The 16,962-nt window shown below is 46.0% G+C and overlaps 1 protein-coding gene across 6 annotated transcripts in view; it reads right to left on the reverse strand.

Annotated features, from left to right (window-relative positions):
* CD99L2 (CD99 molecule like 2) overlaps positions 1-15,365 on the reverse strand; it is a 110,379-nt gene extending 95,014 nt beyond the window's left edge. For all 6 annotated transcript variants that reach the window (XM_075999541.1, XM_012753337.2, XM_075999540.1 and 3 more), the window contains exon 1: positions 15,095-15,365. In XM_075999541.1, the coding sequence (XP_075855656.1) occupies positions 15,095-15,158 (64 nt within the window). In that variant the 5' untranslated portion in view covers positions 15,159-15,365. The remainder of the gene's footprint in view (positions 1-15,094) is intronic.
* Between the last annotated feature and the right edge of the window lie 1,597 nt (positions 15,366-16,962).

Here is a 16,962-nt window from a genome sequence, read left to right on the forward strand (position 1 = left end):
ATTACCATATGGCTTAGCAATTTCACCCAAGGGAAGTAAAAACCTAAGCCCACACAAAAAACTGCACACAAATGTTTATAGCAGCATTATTCATAGCAGCCCAAAGTAGAAACAACCCAAATGTCTATCAACTGAGGAATGGATAAATAAAGTGTAGTCTACCCATAAAGGGATGAAATTCTGGGCTGGGCATGGTGGCTCACACCTGTAATCTCAGCACTTTGGGAGGCTGGGGCAGGAGGATTGCTTCTGTCCAGAAGTTCAAGATTACAGTGAGCTATGATTGGGCCACTGTACTCCAAACTAACCCTGTCTCTCTTAAAAAACAACAAAAAAAGAAATGAATTTCTGATCCATGCTACAACATTATACTCAGTGAGAGAAGCCAGACAGAAAAGACCACATGTTATACACATATATGGAATGTCCAGAACAGGGACATTCATAGAGACTGAAAGTAGGTTAGTAACTGTCTAGGACTGGAGGGAAGGCAGGGTAAGGAGAGGGATTGCTAAAGGGTCTCTTTTTGGAGTAGTAAAAATGTTCTAAAATTAGGTAACAGTGATGGATGCAGAACTCTGAAAATACTAAAAACCACTGAACTTTAAATGAGTGAATTGTATGGTATGTGAAAATTGAACTGTTTTAACAAGTGGGAGGAGAAAAGAAATCAACCCACTACATACAAAAGGCTTCTGCAGTTCAGAAGCAGTGGTTACAAAGGTCTCACCTGTGACTTTCGGCAAGTCCCTTTGTGACTTTCTACCTCTGTTTTCTCCTCTATAGGGAAGCTTGGGGCCCTCCAGGAAAACCAGCCTCTCTCTAGTTACCACTCCAGATTCCCTACTGTCTCTTAAGCATTGTCATGGTTGTTTTTACCGTCTTGTTAGTTCAACACCTGAGGCTGCAGACCCTGCTGTTGCCTCTCTGAGGCAGTCCTCTCCTGACTTTCGGCACAGTCCCTCCCAGTCATCTAGCAAGGTGGAGCTGTCTGGCAGTAGCTGGGTTCTCTCTCCACCCCAAGTCATGCTGGGCTGTGCTAACATCCGTGGCCTGGGTGTCCTCCAGAACCCGTTCTCAGCCCCTTCACCGCCATCCTTATCTCCGACATTTATCATCCCCTCACTTTGCTAAAAGCAACTCCATCCACCACTAGACAAGAAAATGCCCCGCCTTGAAAGTTCCACTCTCTGGCCCAACCTCCAACCCCTCCAGAGCCTGCCAGGCTGCCCTTTGCCATCCTTTATGGCTCTCCCCAGGGACTTCAACTGGCTCCTCCTCCTTTGCCACCTAGCACTATCCCATGTTGGTTGCTGCAGAGACTTTAGCCAACACCAGCAATCTGTCACAATGGTCTGCCCCCTCCTCCTGCCAATCATCAACTTTGAAAGAAGAACTCTCTGTAGCCCCACTGGACTAGGAGCTCCCTGAAACAGGGCCAGTGCCTGCATCATCACCATTGGCCTGGCACCAAGCGAGGTGCCTGGCACATACGCGACACTCAATTAATGCTTCCTGGAGGAAAACTGACCATGATGAGTAGGCCTTGCTGTATTCCTGAGTAGTGCCACATTATAGGAGAAAATCTTGTCACTGTGGTGACTGGCACTGGCATAGCTGCCAGCTCAGCGTGTGTGACTTGAGCCAGGCCCTTGGGGTACCGTGGCAATCTATGTTTCCTTACTTGGCTCCCTTTGTCCCCTGACAGTACTCCTCCCAATCTCAACTCTCTACCTGGTTCCTTGCACTCTCAGCACAAGACCTTGTCATCTCCTCCAAAGAAAGGACTAAGGCCATTAGGCAGGACTGCTCCACATGCCCCCTTGGCAACCCCACATGTACATGTGATAATAATAGTAACAAGAGTTAACATCAAGTACTAAGGTTTAGACCCTCTCCCTCCCACCTCTCCCTGCCACCCAGTAACTAGAGACCATTATCCTCAACCAAACATGTACAGATATTTAATGAAATGTCATTTATAACAGAAAAAGCCTGGAGTCAGGTTTAATATTCATCAAAAATCATAAATATTCATCAATATTTATGATCAATATCATCCCAAATATTCATCAAAAATCATATTCAAAACGTATTTTAATTACATAAGAAAATATTTGCAATATAAGGTTACACAGGTAAACAGGATAAAGACATATCAATTTGTGTTTCTAGTAATAACAGATTTGGACCAACCTCCCCATTAAAAATAACTAACATGGTTGATTTTCATAACATATTAAAACATTTAAAAGCAATGAAGAACCTACAAGATGGCAAAAACTACCACAACAAACCCTAAGGACCAGGAGGAAATCCAGGGAGATAGAGGCCCATGCACACCCAGTCATTTTTTTCTGAGGGCATTTGCCAATCTCAACAAACTTTGACTTTGGTTTTAGCAACCTTCCAAGGCAGGCAAAGGGGACTGAAGTCCAGGCCCACAACCACTAAACTGAGGAATGTAACATAAAATTCTTCCCACATTAATCTGGGACTCCAAAGTGTTGTACCCTTGGGGTAAAAGTGACTCTGAAAGAAACTTGTACCTCCCAAATTCAACCCAGAGAACTGCAAGAAACGCTGCCTTGGTCCTGGTAAAAGAAAGGGAAAATGTTAGAAACTTGTTTAAGGTGGTCCCAGGCTAATCATGCAAGGGATCTGACAAAAGCCAATATCATATCTTCTTTGGAAGAAGGCACATTTTCTCTAGACGTCAAAGATTCCCCACATATATATTTCAATGACAGTAAGCAGTACACAGCCCCTCTCCTCACAAAAAACACACAAGCACATGAGGAACTAAAGCATCATGAGAATCAGTAGAAAAGGAATAATAGGAAAATGAGCCAAAGATAGGCAATCCATAAAAGAAATAAAATTGGACCATAGACATATGAAAAGATGTTCAACCTCCTTTGTAACCAATGATGCAAATGAAACCATAACAATATAAAATTACAAACCCACCAGTAGGCTAATATTAAAGTCTGACAATATCGAGTGTTGGTGAGGCTGGCACAACAGCAACTTTTGTATGTTGCTGATGGGAATATCAATCGGTACAACCATTATGGAAAACAATTTGGCACCACCTTGTAAAATTGATGTTACAAATCCTGTATAAACCAGAAACTCCACCTCAGGATAACGTTAGGGCAGCAATTTTCAAACATTTTGGCCTTAAGGATTCTTTGTATACACAATTATTGAGGGTCTCAAAGATCTTTTATGTGGGTGATATCTACTGTACTAGAAATTAAAACTGAGACACTTTTAAAGCACAAGACACGAGCACACATTCCATTGGCCATCAGAGTGATGGCCACATTATATAGCAACACATTATATAGCATCTGGAAAACACCACCATATACTCACAAGAGGAGAGTACAAAAGGCAAGTAACATCTTAGTGCTATGAAAATAGCTGGATCTTGTAGACCCCCTGAAAAGGTCTCATGGACCACCCCTCAAGGGTCCCCAGATGATGTTTGTAAACCTCTACCCTAGAGAAACTCATGCACATCTGCCTAAGACCACTCCTGGCAACACTACCTGAAATGGCCAAAAACTGGAAACTACCCAAATGTCCATTAATAAGAGAACAGATTAAAAAAACAGAAACCTTGTGGTATAGTCAAACAGCTGAACAATACATAGCAATGAAAATGAATGAACTACAGCTACACACAACAGATCACCAACAATGTTGGGGGAAAGAAAAAGACCCAAGATTATGTACAGTGTGATTCTACAAGGTTAAAAGGCAAAACTAAACTATATGACTTAGGGCTATATACATAGGCTGCAGAAGTATAAGGTATAGCAAGAAAATTACTGCACAAAAGTCAGGGTAGTGGCTAGCCCCAGGGAGAGGGACGGAGCTGTGACTAGGAGGGCCACATGGGAGTCTACGCAGGTATAGTCATTGTTCTAGTTCTCGACCTGGTTGATGTTGACACAGGTTTTCACTTTATACTTCTTTAAGCTGTACATATAGGCCTGACACATTTTTCTGCATCTATGTTATATTTCACAATAAAGGAGGAAACCTATATACACAGTTTGATACCAATAATGTGAAGTACATATTTGAGCACAGGAAAAATTATTGAAATGCTGTATTCCCACATGTTAACAGTGGTTATCCCTGGGTTATGGGGTTTGTATTTTCTCTACACTTTTCCACATTTTCCAAGGGTACTTATGAAGAGCACATTACTCTTATAATCATGTAAACATTTGATATTATCAGACTTTATTATAATATTTAGCCTACTGGAGGGTATATAACTTTATTATAGTTTAATTTGCATCTCTCCAATTACTAATGAGGTTGATCATCTTTTCTTATGTTTATTGTCCAATTTGACTTCTACTTTTATGAATTGCCTGATCAAATCTCTGGCTCAATTTGCTGTTTATTCTTTTTCATTCGTTCTCAAAATCATAAAATGTATTTAAGAAGACAAGGTTGCCATCCAAAATTGACACTAATAAGGATCAATACAAAAGAGATGAGATGAGCCATCTGTGGAAATCTATGCAGAAAATACCTAAAGAGGTTGGTGATGTGCACCAGCTAACTAGGATGAGCGCAAAGCTCATCAAGGAGTCCAGGGCGTATTCCTAGAGTTGGCTAGGCTGACACCAATCCACGAAGACGGGCTGCAATCTGATTTACCCCAACATGTCTATCCTGAGGTTATGTGATGATGACAGAAAATGTTACTGACAAGAGGAAAACTGAAAACAGAGAATTACAAAGAATATACAGTCATGTACCACATAAATATGTTTCAGTCAACAAGGAACCACACATACATGGTAGTTCCATAAGATTACAATGGAGCTGAAAAACTCCTATCACTTACCGTGTTTCCCCAAAAATAAGACAGGGTCTTATATTTATTTTTCCTCAAGAAGACACCCTAGGGCTTATTTTCAGGGGATGTGTTATTATTCCCTCAAAGCCTCGGCTTGCAGCACACACAGGATGGCCGGGACCTGACAGGGGGAGCCGACCTTGTTGGTGGGGCTGCCCACACCTTTCCAGTCGCCTCTGGGATAGTAGCTGTCACGATGGGACAGATGAGAAGGGCTGTTTGTCTTCTTTACCACTCCGCAACAAAATGCATGAGTTGTGCAGATACGCTGCGTAGCCACACCCATCACTAGGTCTTATTTTCCGGATAGGGCTTATATTGCGCAAATGCTTAGAAATCCTGCTAGGGCTTATTTTATAGGTAGGTCTTATTTTCAGGGAAACACAGTAGTGACACTGTAGCCATTATAACATCTTAGTGCAACACATTACCTTTCCTATGTGTAGATACACAAATACCATTGCGTTACAACTATCTATAGCGACATGCTATACAGATTTGTAGCCTAGGAGCAATAGGCTATATCATATAGCACAGATGTATAGCAGGCTATACCATCCAAGCTTGTGTAAGTACATTCTATGCCATTCAGACAACAATGAGATAGCCTAACAACAAGGCATTTCTCAGAATGCATCACTGTCATTAAGTAAGGCATGACTGTCTGTACAGTAGTGGTTCTCAACCAGGGATGAGTTTGCCCCCCTGGAGACACTGGGCAATGGCTAGAGTTATTTTTGGTTGGCAAGACTGGAGACAGGGGTACCACTGGCATCTAGCAGGTAGAGGCCAAGGATGCTGCACCCTACAATGCACAGAACACCCACCCACCTCACCTCCTGCAGAAAAATTATCTAGTCAAAATGACAACAGTACCATGCTTGAGAAACTCCACTCAATAGCCTCTAAATTCCAAGAAAATGCACAATCCTCAGTGGCTCTTCTCCAAGGTGGAGAAAGGCAAATCCCCAGGATGCCTCACCTTGATGGGTTAATCCAAATCCCTTGAGACCTACACTCTGCAAGCTGGGCACTGTGCTCTCTGGAAGCAGCCTCCCTCATTGAGAAAATGTGTGCAAATGAGATCAGGTCAAGCTCATCAGTGCTGGAATGACTCTCAGAGCCACCTGGTCCAACCCCTCACTGGAGAGGGAATGACAGCTGATGGCAGCAGCATGGCATCAAGGGAAGGGGCAGAAAATCAAAATGTAGACATGGAGCTGCTAGGCCATGAACCAATACACTAACCAACATGAGATAATGACAATTATCTCATAAAGAATCAGAGAGATAAGAGAAATCAGCATCATTATAGAGCTACAAGCAGTTACTATCAACTAGGAGAACTGGAGAAGGCTGCAGGGAAGAGGCAGCATTTTAGCTGGATCTTGAAATATGAGTGGATTTGTGTGGCAGCTTTAAATTGTGGCTAAGAATTATTTGACACTCTCCCCTTGAGAGGTATGATATATGTCCTCGCCTTGAATCTGGACTATCTTCAAGTGACTCATAATAGAACACAGTGAAAGTGACACTGGTGATTTCCAAGGCTAGATCATATTAATAAAAAGGCCATGCACTAGGCATATACTCTGAAGAACCAAAGACAGCTAGCTGTTCAAAGAGTTGTACGTGAATGTTCATGGCAGCACTGTTCACAATAGCCAAAGGGGAGAAATAACCCAAATGCCCATTAGCTGATGGCTGGATGAGCAAAACGTGGTCCATCCATACAGTGGAATACTATTTAGCCACGAGAAGGAATATAGTGCCAACCTACAACATCTAGGAACCAAGAAAACAGCATGCTAAGAAGTCAGGCACAAAAGTACAAATATCGTATGATTCCATTTATATCAAATATCTAGATAGGCAAATCCATAGAGCTAGAAAGCAGATGAGTGGTTGCCAGGGGCTGGAGGTAAAAGGATTGGGGAGATGACTGTTTAACCACTTCGGGACCACGCTCACCAGCCACGAAACCTTGCCCACAGCCAGCACTCATAGTCCACATGATAGTTTGTGCTGTGCATTGATGAGGAATCCATTTTGCTCTTGTGTGATGAGGAAAGCTTTAAAGCACTGAAAGCTTCTTTTACTTTACAGGCAGCTTTACTTGTAATGTAAATATCAGAATAGGTAACATATACATATATGTTTTCATTATGTTATTTTTAAATGTTCACAATTTTATTTTGATAAATGAAAAATTAGAAAAGTCATAACGCAGCTGTCAGCTAAAGTCGACGCTCACCTGTGCACTTTCATATCACGGCTGTTGGCTAAAGTCGCTGTGTGGGTTCATCTGTGGCTATCGACTATAGTTGACGCTGGTACCGAAGTGGTTAATGAGTTTAGGGTTTCTACTGTGGTGATGAAAAAGTTCTGGAACTAGACAGTGGTGATGATCATATAACACTGTGAATGTTTTTAATGCCACTGAATTGTATACTTTAAAGTGGTTAGAATGGTAAATTTTATGTGTATTTTACTACAAATTTTAAAAAGTATTTTTTTTAAAATGGGCATGTGGCTTCCACCTTATCCACTGGAATACTCACACTTGGAGCCCTAAGGGACTATGTAAGAAATTCAAATAACAGCCACCTTGCTATAAGGGAACCCAAACCACATGGAGAGGGTGTGAGTGTTCCAATGGACAGCCCCAACTGAGCCCATCGGCGTGTGAATGAAAAAGCCTCCAGATGATTCTAGCCCCCAGCCCCTTGAGTCTTCCTAGATGAGGCCCTAGACACCGTGGAACAGAGATGTGCCATTCCTGCTGTGTTCTTCTGAATTCCCAGCCCATGGAATCTATGACCATAGTAAACCACTTGTTGCTACTAAAATTTTTGGAGGTTGATTATGCAGCAAAAGACAACAGGCACAGCTTTCAACCTGGGGAGAAAGGGCACAAAGGCCTTCCCCACATATAGCATTGCAGCAACAACGGATTCTTGTAACTCTTAAGACACAGGTGACTATGTATAGTTGCTTCCAGGTCTGTGTGGACTATAAACTCCACAGGTGAGGGCAGGTGCTGTGTTTCATTCTGCTCCACTGGGTCCTGCCTAAGTGACCGCTCATTCATGAGTTAGCAGATACTATGGAGCACTAGGCCTGCTACCTGCCATGTGCCCTTCAGCTCCATCCTCCGTACCCTAGGCCACTGACTTGTATAAGCTACATCAACTGGCTTCTTTGCCCTCTGGCTTCTGGTTGGGTTTAGCCCACAGGTTCCCTTGGTGTCTCAAGTGCCCTTAGCAACTCAGTGTTTTTTTCACAGCACCCTTAGGCCAAAAGAAATATCGAATAGTTCCATCATCCTAGGCTAGTTGAAGCAGCATTAAAAACTAAAAGAAAAATGTCTAAATGAGCCCCCACTGTGCTGTGGCACGATTCTGGTGGTAATGAATTCCACTGCAGCAATACTTCCTGTGGAACGTATCACTTCTAACTTGAAAAATAATCCCAACTAGAACCACTTAGCAACGTCAGCCAGATGTTTTCTAGCCTCTATTCTAAGCAGATGTTCACTGAACATGGGCCTCTTTGTGAGATTCAACCACAGCAATTTTCAAAGCTGCAGAATCCTCTCACATTTTATGAGAAGCCCTAGGTAGAAAACTAATAAAAACAGAGCTCAAAAATGGTTGAAGCTAGAGTGCGGGTCCAGATGCATGCATTTCTGCTCTGGCCTGCTCCCCACACCCACCTTGGAAAAGAAGGAATTAACACAATGAGCTGAAGCCACAGTATTGCTAAGGACTTCGAGAAAGGTGAACTGGCAGCACATTCCTCTTCCTCAGCAAGGAAGCAAGCATGGCCCGGAAAAATCAGAAACTCTCTGTCTGCTGGCCCCAAAATGTACCCTGCTTCAAGTGCGGCCATGGGACTGAGTGGGAAAGGCCTTGGGAGGTGGCCCACAGCATGGGAGGAGGGTGCTCCAAGGCAGAGTGCAGGTTCTAATCTCCTTGTAAAGCAGTTTAGAATCAAACCCAAGCACCAGAACCAGCTGCCTTCCAGGGCCCTCAGAGGTGTTTCTAAATGTTCGTTGCTGCACCAAGAACATCACTACAATCCAATTTTCTGCACATTTATTTTAAAATACTGAACATTGAGCAAACTGTGGAAGGATTTCAAAATGGAAAAACTGAAGCAACGTAAAGAAACATCACATACTAGTTTTCTGAAGAATGAAGGGGATGCCAGTACCTAACTCTTAACTTCTTATTAGTGTCCTATTTTTGCTGTAACAAAACATACCACATTTAATAGCTTAAAACAATACATATTTATCCTCTTACAGTTCTGGTGGTCAGTAGCCCAACCAGGTCTCACTGAGCTAAAATTAAGGTGTCAGCAGGACTGTGTTCCTTCTGGAAGCTCTAGGGCAGGAACCATTCCTCCATCTCCAAAGCCAGCAACAGCCAGTCAAGTCTTTCTCGCAGGGCATGGCTCTGACTCTTCTACCTCCCCCTTCCATGTGTAAGGACCCATGCGATTACATTGGGCCCACCTAAATAATCTTATTTTAAGGTCAGCTAATTGGCAACCTTAATTCCTTAAGTAACACCTTACTTAGTTCCCCCTGCCACGTAACCTAATATTTTCACAGGTTCGAGAGGATTAGAACGAGGATGTCTTTGGAGGCCCATCATTATTCCCCCTAATGCAGCTTCCCACCCTCCTCCATTGGGAACACCTACCTACATGAAAGATTTCCCTGCCTGTTTTTATAGGTGTTTATGATGATTTTAAGCTTTTATATGCAAAGTGAAACTCACCAGTTGGTGGACCTCTGAGCAAGCCTTAGGGAGGGCCAGGCCACCCCAGCACCTGAGAGCGGCAGAAGAGTAACACGTAAAGTGGAAAACTACCAGTGGACACACAGCAGGAAAGGCAAAAAACACCATGTGGGGAATGAAACCCAGGAGGGGAAAGTCAGTGTATCTGGAAGGTATCTTACCTGAACTTACAAGAACCAAACCCAGCTCCTCCCCCACATCTCCCCCAGCAACACAATGGGCCTAATCATCACCGTCGCTACTGCAGGCAACTCGGGCCCTTCCTCAGTGCCCACCAACGCTGACTCTTGGAAGGTTTGTGTGCGTGCGTGTTTAAACAAACAAATGCATTTTAGTTGCCTGATGTTCAAAGTGATGGAAGGGATGGGATGTGACCTGTGACAGCGAGGAAGAGGCTACCCATCAGAGTAGTGGAGACTAATAGGCAGAGTTCTCCAGGTCAGTCAAGTGCAACACAAGGGCAACCAGGGAGGTTCTCCCCTTCTCCATGATGCCACCTTCCCATGGACCATTCCCGAACTCAGGCAGGGTTAAGTAGCTCTAGGCCAACCCTGCACATGCCCCTGCAGCCCATCTGGCTGGGGCCTGATGCTCAAAGTTCGCCCACAAGGCTTCTGCCTGGATCCCAGTCTGACATCTCAGCACCACCAGTACCTGGGGCCTGCTCAGCTCTCACCCTTTCCTGAACCAAGCACGAGGGACCTGATGATCAGCCCCAACCCAGGGATCATATGCTGCCACTTGTCACACTTGTTCTGATTGGACCATACAGTGATTTTTTTTTAAAAATGGAGATATAATTCCAATACCATACAATGCACCCTTTTAAAGTATACAATTCCAATTGGTTGTGTTGTGCTACCATCACCTCTATCTAGTTCCAGAACATTTTCATCATCCCAAACAGAAACCCTGTATCCATTAAGCATTTTCTCCCCATTTCCTCTCACCCCAGCCCCTGGCAACCACTAATCTACTTTCTGTCTCCATGAATTTGCCAACTCTGGACTTTTATATAAATTCTGCTTTCAAGGTTAGCATCATGTATTTTAAAATGTGGTTTGAAATGTTTTAATATAATAATCACTAATAGCGCTCCCCTGGAGCCAGGTGTTGTGTTAACACCTTTCCTACCGCATACAAATCTCTAAGACAAATGCCAGGGATCACACGCTTTTGGGCAAACTGAACATTATTTAAATCATCATAACTACAGATCATAATGCACTTTAGGTGTTGTTACAAAAACCATTAAACAATTAAACAACTAATTAAACAATTAAAGTTCCTAGTACTTTAACGAATGGTACTGTGTAAAACATTTTCCTCTATGAAGAGGGACCAAACAAAATTTACATAAGTATCTAGATTCGCTCCTTTTTCCATGGGCGTTCCTTTTTCCTACAGGCTCTCTTAGGAAATTTTTTCTTTCCACTCGCTGGAATACACGTAGGTTCATGCTGCTTCATATCACCTGACAACCTTTTGAGAGGATCTTTACGGGGTTCTCTCCTTGTATCCCCAGGGGAAGGGCTGGACAGATTTGAGCAAACTTGTGAGCGGTCCTTAACAGATGCGAAACACGAGAAAACTCGTGAGCGGTGCGAAAGGTGTTAAGCACTTTATATGTTTCTACTCACTGGATCCTAATAACAACCCCATGAGGTGGATAGTGCTGTTGAGGAAACTGAGGCAGCAAGCGGTTAAGTGAATTGCCCAGAGTCACAGTAGCACTAGACAGGCGTGCTATAAAGCTGTGGCCACCTGTAAGCTGGGCCTCTCTTTTTATTTTTTTTTTGCCCAGGCTAGAATGCCGGGGTGTCAGTCTAGCTCACAGCAACCTCAAACTCCTGGGCTCAAGCAATCCTTCTGCCTCAGCCTCCTGAGTAGCTGGGACTACAGGCCCGGCTAATTTTTTTCTGTATATATTTTTAGTTGGGCAATTAATTTCTTTCTATTTTTAGTAGAGATGGGGGTCTCACTCTTGCTCAGGCTGGTTTCAAACTCCTGACCTTGAGTGATCCTCCCACCTTGGCCTCCTAGAGTGCTAGTATTACAGGCATGAGCCACCATGTCCAGCCCAGCTGGGCCTCTCTTAAGGGTACAGGCACTCGGTTTGCCAGCCCACTCACCACTTGTTCTTGGCCACTTCTCACATTTCTATACCTGCCTGATGCCTGAAGGTATCTGTGTTCATGATCCCCGCTTTGGTAATTCAGGTGAACCTGAGTTCAAATCCAGTTCTATCAGAGACTGTGATATCAGGTAAATTCCTAAACCTCTCTGGACCCCATGTTTTCAACTGAGAAATGGGTTACCACCCAGTTGTTTTTCAAGACTGTTTGCAAAGGACCGTTATGGACATCAGGAGGTGGTATGGGTCACAGTGCCAACGGTCTAGGGTAAATGCAAGTGAAGCACTGAGGGCCTGGCACATGCAGGCATTGAAGAAATGGTGCCCTGGTTATGACTACTACCCACCCACACTACTGACAGTCTTCTCCGAGCTGCTCAAAAGAACAGCTTCCCATTGCTGGAGGCACATGCAGGTGACATACCTGTTCTCGGAGAATTTTTCAGAACTAGTAAAATGCACAATAGATGGAAAACCCGTCTGTAATCAGAACAAGGATCAGTTGTTAACTGCCCTTTAAACTCCTGGGAGCCTAAAGCCAGACTCTACTTGCCAAGAGCCTGCAAGGATTTCACTAATCATGCTCGAAGGTTCTTTTGTGTGCTTTCTGAGGCCTGCTGTGGTTTCTCAGTTACACCCCACTACTGAGGACCAGGACCAAGACCAGGACCAAGAATAAAGTGGCTCTCAGGCCTTCCCAAGGTATCATTTTAGGACTCAAGGAGAATCTGTCGGTGCCTGGAGCACCTGCTGTGAGTTCATTCATTCTGATACAGCAGCTCTGAGACTAACTGCCAGGATCCAGGAGGAGATGGCCAATGCAAAAATCTTGTCATCTTATTTTGGATAAAAGATCCAGAAAACTGGGTCCCTACCTTGAAATAAAAGTTTCTGCTGGTTTAGCTTTCTTCATTTAAACAAAAACAAATCACTGGGTAAGCCTTATCTGGGTTGAATCTTGGCTCTATCTCTTCACAGGTATGTGACCAGGGTCCAGGGTCCCCTCATTTGGAAGGCAGCAATAATACCTAAATGCAAAATTGTTGAGACCATTTCAAACAATATATGTAAAGTACCTGGCACACAGCAAGCATTCAGGGGATGATAGCTGGTGACAAGGCTGCAGATCTAAGAGTGACATATGCCTGGTCCCCTCAAGACACTTTTGTAATTTTTAGGTGATACATGGATGAGCAAACAGAGGTTCAGAGAATTCATTTTCCTAAGGCCACTAAGTGGTAGAAGTGGGGCCGCCTCCAGGTATGAAGGCATTATAACTAGTGCTTAAAGGCAGCAAGTGTGGAGTCAGACAAGCCTGGGATCAAATGCTAACTGCCAGTTAATCACTGTGTGGCCTGAGATCAGTTACTTCACCTCTCTGTGCCTCCATTTCCTCATCTGTAAAATGGTTGCACTGGTTCTCAGTCTCCTCCACCACCTCCTAAATCAACCAGTATAACAGACAACAGTGAAGACCTGAGACCTACTCATTTATATTCCTCACCTCAATGTGCATACCATGTTGAAGACTTTCAGAAGATAGTCTTAAAGGGAGTACCATTTTTCTAACTTTTGTTTTGATTCCACTTTCAAAAATTCCATGTCATTAGATGCAAGTCAATCAAGTGATCATACTTTTCCCCATAAAGGCATCGTAGACAAAATAAACATTCTATCCCCAAAGGGAAAAATGAGAAAAAAATTCAAAAACTCTTTACCCCTGCAACTTGTTTTATTTTGCTTCACGGCACTAACAATACATTATATAGATTTTGACGTTTGTGCTTCCTTTCTTTCCCCCACCAGAACATCAGCTCCACGAGGACACCTTTGCAGAATGTTGAATGGCCCTTCTTGTATGGACTCCAGGAGTGTTGCCCACATGAAAAATATTTCTGCATCTTTTGCAAAACTACCTTGGCTAGTACCGTCCACTGTTCTCCAGTGTTCCTTTTTTTTTTTTTTTTTTTTGAGACAGAGTCTCGGTTTGTTGTCCAGGCTAGAGTGAGTGCTGTGGCGTCAGCCTAGCTCACAGCAACCTCAAACTCCTGGGCTCGAGCGATCCTTCTGCCTCAGCCTCCCGAGTAGCTGGGACTACAGGCATGCGCCACCATGCCCGGCTAATTTTTTTATATATATATCAGTTGGCCAATTAATTTCTTTCTATTTATAGTAGAGACGGGGTCTCGCTCTTGCTCAGGCTGGTTTTGAACTTCTGACCTTGAGCAATCCACCCGCCTTGGCCTCCCAAGAGCTAGGATTACAGGCGTGAGCCACCGCGCCCGGCCTCCAGTGTTCCTTTATGTGACATAAATCTTACTAGACTCAGTAGTAGGACAAAGTTTGTTTTTTGCTGAGCTCATGTCTTTCACCAGCTGGATTTGTTTTCATTGTCAGGAAGCACAATTCTGGGCTCAATTACAGTGTTTTCCTTAATCCCTTTTTCTGATGTGGACATGGGATATAAATGTCAGAAGATTCTGTTTGATGTTTAAGACCCTATTTTTAACCACAGCCTTCATTTATTCTAAGAAAATGCTTCTCAAACTTGACTGTGCCTGCAAATTACCCGGGAATCTAGTTAAAATGCAGAATCTGACTCAGTAGGTCAGGGGCAGGGCGTGAGATGCCGCATTTCTAACAAGTTCCCAGGTGATGTCTATGCAGCTGGACCCCGGACCACATTTGGAGTAGCAGAGGGTCTAATAAACTTGCTCCCTTGTTTCAGCAGAATTTCTCTGTCCCCCTCCTTGGCAAAATATGACCAAAGTCTCAAAAAATGGAGCGGACACCAGAAGTATTTAGGGAGCTGGTCAGACCTACACATCGCCGCCCCCCCCCCACCGCCCCTTCCCCGTCAGGATCCGCAGGAAAGGGGGTAGGAATCTGCTCAGGAAACTCCTCAGGTGCTCCTGCTGTAGGTGGCCTAGAGCAAATTTTGAAAATGACAGGTCTCTTCAAGGTGTTCTCAAAGGTAAACTCTTGTGGACACCTGCTTGTTCAGGATTTTAGCGGGTGCTATCCCGCTGTGTCTAGCCCAGCATCAGGAAGAATCCCATCCTTCCTCTCCCGCAACTCAGACCGCAGCGGGGACTGCCCTCGTGGGCTCAAGGCTCGGACTCCCGCCCCTCTGCCTGAAAAGCCCGGCCTGCTGCGGCCTCCACCGCAGGCCCGCGAGGCTGGGGCCGCGCCGCTCATGCGCAGAGCGCTCCCCCGCCCTCGGCCCGCAGGGCGGGGTCCCCGCGCGCCCCTCGCCCGCCTTACCTCTCTGGACCAGGGTGGCCAAGGAGAAAGCGAGGCAGACGAGGAACGCCGAGCGCCAGGCCATGGCTGGGAGCAGGCGGAGCGCTTCCAGAGGAGCACAGTTAGCGCTAGAGCGCCCAAGGTGGGGAGAGCCCGAGGAGGAGCCCGGACGGAGTGTAGCCCTACCGCCACTGCAGGGCCGCGCCCAGAGCCGGCGCACGCGCGCAGCGCGACCCCGGGAGGGCGGAGGGAGGGCGCGCGTGTGGGCCAGCGCCTGGGGGCTCCCGACTGGGGCGAGGCTGAGGGCGGGGCCTAGGCCTGGGGACCAGGACACTGGATGAGGGGCGGGACTGGCGCTCGAGGCGGGGCCCGCGGGCACCAGGTGGGTTGGGCCTTCTGGGTTGGGTCTGGCACCAGCTCCTTGTCTGCAGACCGGGTCCCATGCAGGCGCTCAGAGCTGGCCCCCGCGAACCCCGAGCAGGGAGTCTCCAGTAGCCGTGAAGCCGGAGGCGGCCGCGGCGAGGGTGCTCGCTGATTTCCACTGGCGCGCCCGATTCCTCCTGGCCCGAGGCGGGACCCAAGGCGGCACCCACGCCAGCTGCGCCTGCCAGCCGGGTGACCTTGGACAGGGCTCGTCCCCATTCTTGCCTTGGTGTTCTCGCGGTGAAAAGCTGTTCCCTAGAGACCCTTGCAGCTGCGGCTCTAGTACCAAGCATCCGTGCTCTTGCCCCCTCCCCTCCCTTACCTGCTGGCAGCAGTAGTGGAACCCTGTCAGGAGACTAAAGCAAAGGGCAAACAGCGGCAAGTCTTGGGGAAACAAGGCTGAGGCCAGGGACACCGGGGCAGGCGGGGGCGCAGGGGTGGCGGGACGGCCGGGGTCCGGAGCGCCACGGGCTCCAGAGACTCAAGGGTGGGACTGGGTCGGCTCTCCCTAAGCTTTGATGAATGCGCTGAAAGTGCAAGTTCACATCTGCAGGGTCGATCTGAAAGACATGCTTAATGACTGACAAACGCGCTGCAGTCCTTTCCCATGAACCTCTGCAAACGGAGTCCGTCTCCCAGACCTGAAGAAATCAGATTCCAACACTAACTGGACCAGCAAGATGCAGCCTTTGACGTGAACGCTCCCCAAAACAACCCGGGCTGCTACCAGCTTTTGAGGACAAAGAGGAAATGCTGCTACTCTTCAGAGTGGCAGTGTGCGCCTGTCCCTGCCATTAGGCGGCATAGGCTGCCCTGGGCCACATCCTCCTTAGCCAGCGGCTACTACTACCTCACCCCAGTATTCGTTCAGCAGCCCCCCATCTGCCAGCACCAGCCTGCTGGAGGCCCCCCAGTGGCTCCTGCCGACCCCTCAGCCGTAGCGTGGGGCGGGGGGCTCGTTGAGATGGAGCGGAGATTTTTCCCTTGTGATTTACATCTACTGCCTGAATCCTGGGGCTGCAAAACCAAAACAGCATCTAAGGAGTGGATCTTCCCATTTTCCGGGCATTGCTTATTCTATGGCACTAACTAGCTGGAGAATTAACAGAAACAGCTGGTGGTTATTGAACACACACTATATATACATGAAATATTCCAGGCACTTTGCCTTTGTTATTTCTCATAATGGCCTTATATGTCGCCTAATAACCAGGGGAAAGGAGCAAAATGGAGATTCCTTGAGGTTAGAGAGTTAGCCAGGTCCAGCCTCATAAGTGTCAAAGGGAGCAGAGGATCACTAGGAACCCCAGCGGGTAAATGGATAAGAACATGTGCTTTAGAGCCAGACCAGGTACAAATCTTGGCTAGATCCAACAAGACTGTGCTAGGGGTCAAATGAGATGGTGGAAGGTAGGTGGCCTGGCACACAGTCAGGGAGGCGGATGTTACTTGTTAATCTTGTAACA

This window comes from Microcebus murinus, chromosome X (genome assembly GCF_040939455.1).
Source record: "Microcebus murinus isolate Inina chromosome X, M.murinus_Inina_mat1.0, whole genome shotgun sequence".
Taxonomy (NCBI): Eukaryota; Metazoa; Chordata; class Mammalia; order Primates; family Cheirogaleidae; genus Microcebus; species Microcebus murinus.